Below are 9,739 nucleotides of genomic sequence, written 5' to 3' on the forward strand. Positions count from 1 at the left end.
AAGAAAGAAAGAAAGAAAGAAAGAAAGAAAGAAAGAAAGAAAGAAAGAAAGAAAGAAAGAAAGAAAGAAAGAAAGAAAGAAAGAAAGAAAGAAAGAAAGCCAAATGTACATGTAGTTCCAGGAAATATTGCAAAATGATAAAAATTTTCCAGACCCTCCTCCATGAGATTTGTTTTTCAAAAACTGTAAAATTTTGGCAACTCTAAAATTTGGCAAGTCTGAATTTTCTCTAGTGTGCCTTTCTTTCAGATCTCTTGATCATGTTTTTCCCTCTTAATGAGAGAACTTGATGACTTTGACATTTGCAACTAAAACCAGATTTACTACATTAGTAAACTATGAGTCAGTCAAGACTGAAAAATATTTGCTTCTACTTACAATTTAGATATCATTGGTTAACTCTACAAAACCATATTCAATATTATAACCTATGAATTTTACTGCGCTTTTGTTGGAAAAGTTTTCCAGGCGTTTCAGAACCAAAAAATTCTTTCATCATTATCTTTCTTTTTCTCCATGCATTTAAGAACATTTTGATTTTTATTGATTCCAATATTGTGAAGGAAAACCTTCAGTCATCTTTCTCATCTCACCAAGTGATTTGGAGGCTTAACTATACATGAATGGAGGAAGGCCGGAGAGAATGTTATCATATTAGTCTTCTACTAATGACTAATAATAGTCATCTACGTACAAATCTCTCTTTTTTTGGTTTTTTGGTTTTTTTTTTTGAGTAACCCAAGTGGTTATGAATGAATGTAGGAGACATTCTCCTTGGCAGATGAGCCAAATTTGATTATCAGGAGGACTGGGTCAGTTACTTAAAGAACTATCAAACAGAAAGGGAGACCAGCCTGCAATTATATCTGCTCTTCGAAATGAGAGAGACAGTGGGGAAATAAGCCAGCTATAAGTGCTAACCAAGGAGAGGACAAGCTTGAAATGTGGCAATATCAGTCTCAATCTGGAGAATTAGTAGACAGCAACGAGTTCACAAGAAGTTTCTTGGGGAATTTATAAGTGAGTAAAGCAAAGCAATGGTGAACCCTTAGAAGGTGTCAGAAAAATCAGCGTCAGAAAAATCAATCAACAAGGTGAAGTAGGACTCAGGTTAGGATTCTAAGCATTAGGAGAAGGACTGACTAGAATGAGCAAGATATTGTCCTTGTGGTTACTAGAAAGGGAATGTGGAAAGGAGAACCAAGGCCTGTTTATCAGATATACGTAAACTGAGGCATAGAGTGGAGGCTGGGGCTCAAGAATGACACGTGAGCCCAAATTTTGGAATTAGAGCATAGCATTCGGGTCAGACCATTGACGAGCATGATTTGAAGCTAAGCACATAGAATGAGAGACTAGAACTGATTAATCCCCCCCTATCACATGCCCTAGGAACTGAGAATACCAATGAGTAGCCCTAGAAATGGGGAGGGAGAAAAAGAAGAGAGAGTCGAGGAATTCTACATCTGACTGGGTAAAATTCCTCCAGAAAACTTGGGAATCCACCCCTCAAGACCTTCAGCCCTCTGTCTAAATTAGAATTGTGCTTTAATTACTTAAGTCAAATAAAATATGTTTTTAGCCAAACCAAAGAAGAAAGGGGGCGGGGGAAACTAGGGAAAGTTTGTTGGACTATGTGATGTGAGATTGTGTTATATAACGACGCGGTTGTTCTCATATTTCAGGGCTGGCTGGAAGGCTGTGTGAGTCTGCTCAGAAATGGTGCCAAACACAATATCCCAGATAAGAATGGCCGTCTGCCACTGCATGCTGCCACTGCTGAACCCGATGTGAGGCAAGTAGCCAGGTGTACCGGACACTCAGGCTGGGAAGGACCCCACTTGGATTAGAAGGTCATCTAATCCAACCCTCTGGGGCAAATAAAAACAAAATCTCTCCTTTTTTTTTTTTTTTTTAAGTTGGAGCAGACAGGACTACTTCTTAATAAATCAAAATATAAAACATCCTGGAATAATTCTAAACTCTAATTGATCAAACCCTTTTCTCCTAATCTGATTTAAGAAGAAAGGCTATTTGTCATCATCTGAATTCATATATTCATCCAGTTAATCAGTTATTAACTCAATAACTACTTAGTGGGTGCTTATCATAGGCAAAGCATTGTTCTAGGCCTAAGTAATTCCACAGTAAGCAGGACAGCAACTCTGACCTCAGAGAGCTGATGCTCTAGCGGAGTTAAATGGCACACTCCTAAACCAATAAGTAGGAAAATTTAAAATAGTGATGAGTGCTACAAAGAAAATCAAACAAGGTAAAAGAGTACTGACTGGGCAGAAAGTTTAATATCTGAACTCAGGGTCATGCCAACATTTATGGGTTGAAACGAGGCAAAGGACCAGCAGAGAGACTGAGACAGGAGACCGGCGGGTTAGAAGGAAACCCAAGAGTGTGCTGCTGGGAACCATGTGAAGAAACATACTCAACTAAATTGGATGATTGAGAAGATCACATTTTTTTAAGACAATTGAGCAACAGAGGAAAAAATTTTATACAGACCAAGCGTAGCTTCCCCAATCCTGTGTGTTTAAATGGCTTCGGTCTCTAATCTCTTGAAAGCCCCTCCAAGCAGCTGGTAATAGCGTTTCCAGTTATGGAATCAACAACATTCTGGGTGCTTCCCCAGCTTCAGCTGCACAGAACATGACTCTGACAGGAATTGAGCATTCTCAAGAGCTCGGCCACAGTCCAACACCACAAGGGGCACATACTGGGTGCCTCATCCTCTATGCCCTGCGTCCAAAACTAAAACTAAAGCTCTGTGGGAGTTGAGGAGACCAAGGCCTCTTCCAGGTTGAGAGATAACAGGATTTTTTCATTTCAATATGTTTTACACTAAAATAAAAGGGCTTGGAAAATTCCAAGACTATTCCTAACCAAGCCTTGCCTCTTGTTATCATTGGATTGAATCCAGGAATAACAGAAAACTAGGATTTACTCAAAGCCCAACAAAACAAGGAAGTTTAGAAAAGAAATAGCAATCTCAGAGCTAACAATCAATAGACATCATAAAGGGATGAGTCCTTTTGATGAATTAGGGGGAAAAAAAGAAAGGATGACAATTCTAGACAACCCACAAAAATATTTAGTCATAAAATCATACTGTTTTTCAAAAAGTAATCTTTTGAAAATGTTTAGTGTATCTTTTAAGACTATTCTGCCTTGATTTACAATACTTCATAACTCTTAACCTGCCTCACTCAAAGTGGTCTTTTCAAAATCTACGTGACTTGGAAGATAAATGCCTACTTTAATAGTAATTATAGCTGTCATATTAAATAAAGCCCAAAGCTTCAATGTTTTAACACAATACAAGTTTGCTCATTGTAGTTGTTCCTGGTTAGAAGGGTGGCTCCCCTCCACATGGTGATTCATGGACCCAAGCTTCTTCCATCTCTGGCTTTCTCATCCCCTAGGATCACAGAATCCTCTTTGCTCAGCCTGCAAATAGAGAAAGAGGAGAATAGAGAAGCCTCACTTATTTCTTTAAAACCTCAGCATGCAAATGACACAATTCACTTCGGCTCGCGTTCCATTAGTAAATGACTAGTCATTTACCAAGAATCCACCTACCAAGAATGACTCCAATACGGTAAAGAGGGGCATGAATTTTGGTGAAAAGCTGTCTCTGCCATCAAGCCATTGCACCTCAAGGATGAACTAAGCCTTGTCAGTCAAAATCACACTCAAGGTCAATTTGGTCTGTAGATTAACCTCATTATCTGAAATCATTGCAATAATAAATTAAAAAACCAATCCAACTATACTTCCTCTTATGTGGACCTGTTAGTCTATTTCTTATTATGCCCAGCAATGACACTAGACTCTCTAGGATCTACATTAAATTACTGTAACTGAGATAACACAGAGTTCTGGCTTCCCCTTCTCTAGAAATTGTACCTAATGACTCAGCCACCACCTTCAGAAGAGCTGAAGTCAGAAAAATAAACATCCTTCTGTGTGCTGATAATGTAGTTTTGTTGTCCTAAATGGATACTTAGTTGATCCTAGAAGATAAAATCCTGTTTTAGTTATGGTAATGCCAGCTATGATAACTAATAAAATCCAAAGTTTAAGATTAACTACTCCAAAACCAAAATCATCATTTCTGGTCAGTGTTCTCCAAAAATGAATTAGGTTAGACCTTAATAACCCACATAGCAAATCAACTGGTTTTATTACCTAGAGAACGTTCTAAACTAGCTTGCCTTGAAGGAGCCTCTATGGAATTACATTGCTTAAAATTAGATATTTTATCATTATTTTACTGAGAAATTTTATGGCCGCACAGAGATTGATAACATCTGTATTAAATGTTTCAAGCAGAAACTAATCGTGCCGTGCTCCATAGCAGAGAAGTTGGCCTTCACACACCCACTTAGGTGTCAGCATGAACTCAGAATTGCTTTCTGAGGGGGAAAAAAAAATCTTCTGGCTTGTGAGTATTTCCTAATCCTACAATCATAATGCAGAAGGGATGACTGTTCATTAGGCCATGCAAACCTGTTTGACTGCTTAACTTTCCAAAGTGAACGCAACTTCGGGCCATCTTGGCCGACCACTAAAGCATATAGGTCTGCACTTACAACAGTGATGATGAGGAAACAGCGCTGACTATGTACCATGTCCTGGGCGCTTTCCGTGTACTGTCTCATCTAATCCATACCACACATCTATATGGTAGGTTATATCTGTATCCCCATTTTATAGATGAGGAAACTGAAGCGCCAAGAAAATAAATAATTAATAAGTAACTTAGCAGTGTGTCTGCTGTGCTCCCAGGATTCACTGTTGTAGACCCTGTAGAACTTACTTTAATGGCCACGTTTTGTCATTAACCCTCTGCTTACGTTGAGAGGCCCTATAAGAAATAGCCTTATGAAACTTCTTATCATCTCATTGTCAGGAAATATTTTGTTCATTATAGCATCCAAAAATCCTTTACGAGAATTAACAAGAAAAAAAATTACTGGAAAAGGAATTGCTATGCTTTTCCCAATAAGTTATTTTTTATTTATATTGTGTGGACACTGTGACATATGATCATGTTTTTCTCTTTGTTGTGTGGAAATCTCAAAGTCCTCCAAGTCCAATTGTGTCCCACCTCTGGCATACATGTAGAACCATAATTACATCGTCTTTGCCATGCCCTTCTTTTCTCTTTGCCTAGTTTCATCACTTGTAATCTTGTTTTACTATATGTATCTGAAAACCACCTGAAATCCTTTTGAGATTGAGGAAAGAAATGGCCAGAAGTGCCAGCTAAGGAGTCAGACTGACTGAGTTTGAATCCAGCTCCATCTCTTACCGACCACATTATCCAGGGCAAGTTAACATGCCAAGGCTCAGCTCACTTTCTTTTCTGAAAAATAGGGATAATACAGTACTTGCCTCATAGGTAAGTAGGCAGGAAAAAAAATGAGAAAATGTGAAGAATACACTGAACACTGTCAATTATTAGTGTTCAGTAAGTAGTGGTGATGATGAGGGTGATATCAATGATAATAACCATAATCATGATGACGGAAGATAGATGGAAATAAAGAAATACTATGTATCTAGTACTAAAGAATGAATTCCCGCTACTGCCACCCCACCAGCTCATACCCTCAACTTCTTCACTTTAGTGTGCACAGGTCCACACACACAGGCGCACGCACGTGCAGTCCTGCACCCACTGACACGTATACATCGACTATAAATGCCATCAAGGTATGAACTGTGCTCCTATTCGTATCCACTCTGGGACATAGATGGTTGCTAGACTCTAGAAGAACCCAGTGAACATCAAACTCAACCATTCAGCTCCCCCGAAACTCATTTTCCTACCTTTGTTAATGTATTTTTCCCCTAATCACAAGCATATGTATAGGTCACATTGTGGCCTTGTATTCAGGTATTCATACTCGTTTTAAAATCCACTAACTGTTAGGAAGCATGCTCCTTCCACTCAAAGTTTGCTGGAGGTTATTTAGAACAAAGCCTCAAACTGAAGCTGCTTATAAACAAGACTGGGAGACACTTCAATTAGCCTTTTGCCTCCAGAGGGATTTGGTTTTCTGATGGAGACAATTCACTAGCAAACCAGTCAGTTCTCATAGATAGCCTTCACTAAGCTACAACTCAGTGGAGATCTAAACTGATGCAAGGATAAGTGATTTATAATTATGAACAGGAAGGCGAGTCGGAAGGACAAAAGCAAAGGGGCATAGGATTTATCTCACGATTTCCCTTCCTGCTTTGAACCTTCAGCTTCTCAGCAGGTCCAGGTTTTCTCCCTTTCAGCTCCCCATGGCTTTTCTTGCTTCCTTGGCTGGGACACTCAGAGGGCACCTCTGTGAAAGAGGGGGCATGATCATTAAGTCGAATCTCCAAAGAGAACAGGGTTGTATTTGTACAATGCTGCGCATGCTAGAGTTGGAAGGCAAGCAGTGATCTCTTCTGAAAGCAGCCACAGGGCTCCCTGAAGGTCTTTTTCATGGTCTCCATGGTTACCAGCAGATTTTTTTTTTTCCCTGCCAGAGAGAGTGCCAGCAGCTCTGCCTCTTTTCATCGCTTTTGATTACAGCCAGAGGGAGGAAGGAAATCATTTCTTTGGGGTCCTGTTCTCTAGTTACCAGGTGATGTGTTCTACTCTGTGGGCAGATGTTTCACTACAGCGTGCTGTCATTTCCAGGCAGCTTCGGGAACAGGAGGGCAGGTGGCTAGCTGGCTTGAAGACCCTTTTCCCCATCCTTTGCTGGGCTGGCCAGTTCCAGGGCTGTGAGCCCAAGGAACCAGCAAAACAGAGAAGCCCACAGAAACAAACTGCCCCCAGGATATGTCCAGCTGGTCTCTCTCCAGCCCACCAATCACTAGTGGTAACCAGGGTCCCCCAAAATATAAAGGGCAAGAGCTTTTAACAAATTAGTCATTATATAGAACTTATTATGCCATGTAAATATCATTCTAAGTGCTTTATATGCATTGTCTCATTTAAAGTCACAACAAATCTTCAAGAAGTAGGTGTAATTATTACCTCTGTTTTATAGATAAGAAAATGTAGGCACTGAGAGTTTCTCGTTTACCCAAGATCACTGGCTGGTTGGTAATGGAGCAGGGATTCTAACTGAGGCAGTCTGGCTCCAGCATCTGTTGTTTTATAACTCACCATCCTGCCTGTCTGGGATCTGTGCCTGTTGTCCTGGTACCTAGGATGAGATGAGTCTTATATTGCTGCCTAGAGATTTGAGAGCAAGACAGAGTGCTAATAGGTGATTGGGCTGGCGGGTTGTGGGAGAAATACTCCTGGACTATCTTAGCACAAAACAGGAGTTCTGAAAGAACAACATCAACAACAAAAGACATCTGTAAGTCCTCTGGTAATTAAGATAGATGTGGGACAGGTATCTAGTGGACTACCTCTGTTCACAAAACGGTGAGGACGCACCAAGTGGCAATTAGACACCTGGTTTCTAGATGAGGCTGGATCACCAAGGCTATGTGTGATGGTGTTGGCAGGCAGTGTGTTCTGAGAGAGAGAGAGAGAGAGAGAGAGAGAGAGAGAGAGAGAGAGAAGAGGAAGTGAGAGAGAGAACTTTACTGTAAATTTGTGTCCAGCATTGAAGATCAATGAGTTTTAGACACTTAGGAATCAAACGGAATCAAGCAATATAAACAGGCATATATCAATAATCAGGGTCATGACAGGGAAGACATGGAATATTAAAAGAGGTAACTGAAGAAAGTTCAATGAAAGATTGTTTAAAATTAACCAGAATATGGTGTCATAATCCCCACTCCCATCCCTCCCAAAAAGCAGGAAAATATTCCACCCCTAGACCAAAAGGCACAAGGAAGGGAGCTGTTATTGGAACCTGCTGAGAGCTGTGGCAGTAGAACTATACTTGTGGCTGTAGGAGAGGGGGCCTTCAATATAGGGAAAAAAGTCATTATCAGGAAGGGAAGTGGCTCCCTGATTCCTACTGCCAATCCTCCCACTGCGTTTGGCCTGTGGGAAGTCAGAAGGCAAGGGAGCCTGGATGATGAAGTCATTGGAGGTCAACCTCAGAGCAGGACATTACAGGGCAGAAAATGGATTTGAGAGGCAAATAGAGAAATATCCAGGTACAGAGTTTATCCCATGGTCTTTGGATGCCCACCCAGGATATGACAGGGGCTCTACTTCCCTCATTGTGGTCACTTTGCTCTGGAGTCACTTCTGTTTTGCTACAGATAATAGATGATCTCAGTCTTCTCAGGGTTAGCTGAGGATAACCAGATTGGCCCACAGCTGACTTCTTTCTTTTCCCTCCCACTATCTCCCAGACCAAATGAGCCCCAGAGATTAAATAATGGCCAATATTGGAAGAGGGAGGGAGGGAGAGAGGGAGAGAGACAGAGAGACAGAGAGACAGAGAGAGAGACAGTCACTGGTGACCCCATCACCACCTTAAAGCAGTTATAAGGGAAAATATATCCAGCAGTGGAATATAATCACAAATATAAATCAGTGTTACCCCAAATGCAATTATCTTTATAGCATCTTCACATCTCTCAAAGGAATTCTAGAATTCAGAAATTAAACCAGAAATGTGTTGCTTGCAGTTATAGCCACCATTCCTTTAAAGACTATGTAGTAGGAGCTTTAGGCCTGTTATGTTATTCAATCCTCACCACTACTGCTGTTATTATATCTATTACATAAGTGAGGATACTGAAGCTCAGAGAGGTCATGCAGAGGTGAGGCCAGAATTAAATCCCAAAAGACAGTGATAAGACTGGATTTAAACCTTACGATGCCTGGTTATTTGCTGTGGATTTCACTTCCACAGCAAATAACCAGAAGTCCATCCTTATTCAAGCTCTCCTTATATTTACCACTAATGTAATATGATTAGTCCCTCTTTATTTTCTTCTATCATAGGCAGCAATTTAATACTTAAAACTTTAGATGTCATCTTAGCTGAAAGACAATGAAAATCTGACGTGGAAGGAGGGAAAACCATTTCATTTTTCAAATAATTCTTCCAAAAATAATTCCTGAATTTCCTTCATTGTCTCCCTACAGACAGTCCTTTATCATCTTGACAAGTTTATTAGTTAGCTAGGGCTACCGTAACAAAATATCACAAACTGAGTGGCTTAACCAACAGAAATTTATTTTCTCACAGTTCCAGACGCTGGGATTCCATGATCAAGGGATGAGAAGGGTTGGTTTCCTCTGAGGTCTCTCTCCTTGTCTTGCAGATGGCCACCCTCTTGCTGTCTCTTCACATGGTCTTTCCTCTGTGAGCACGTACCCCTGATGTCTCTCTGCATGTCCTAATCTCCTCTTCTTATGAGAACACCAGTCCCATTGGATTAGGGCCACCCTAACGGCTTCATTTTAACTTAATTACCTCTTTAAAGGCTCTGTCTCCAAATACAGTTGCATTCTGAGGCACTGGGGATTAGAGTTTCAATTTATGAATTTTCAGGAGACACAATTCAGTCCATAACAATGAGTATCCCTTGGTTAAGCCATTCAATACCTTTCTCAGAGGTTTCCAAACTTGACGGTTTAACAGCATTTCCTGAACAGCTTTTTTTTTAAAGTAATTAATTAGTGAATTAGTTAATTTCATGGTGACATTGGTTAACGAAATCCAATAAGTTTCAGCTACATTTTAGCAGTAAGGCATATATTTATCTATGGTCAGTGACAAGGCTGGGATGTGATCCCACGCAGTCTGGCTCTAGA

At 40.3% G+C, this 9,739-nt stretch overlaps 1 protein-coding gene across 1 annotated transcript in view; it reads left to right on the forward strand.

The window, feature by feature from the left end:
• The window catches only part of ANKRD55 (ankyrin repeat domain 55), a 90,808-nt gene that overhangs the window by 40,634 nt on the left and 40,435 nt on the right, over positions 1-9,739 (forward strand). Inside the window, exon 5 of the mRNA XM_011371049.1 lies at positions 1,686-1,795. Coding sequence (XP_011369351.1) covers positions 1,686-1,795 — 110 coding nt within the window. The remainder of the gene's footprint in view (positions 1-1,685; positions 1,796-9,739) is intronic.

The sequence above is a fragment of the Pteropus vampyrus genome, unplaced genomic scaffold, assembly GCF_000151845.1.
Source record: "Pteropus vampyrus isolate Shadow unplaced genomic scaffold, Pvam_2.0 Scaffold181, whole genome shotgun sequence".
In the NCBI taxonomy this organism is placed as follows: domain Eukaryota; kingdom Metazoa; phylum Chordata; class Mammalia; order Chiroptera; family Pteropodidae; genus Pteropus; species Pteropus vampyrus.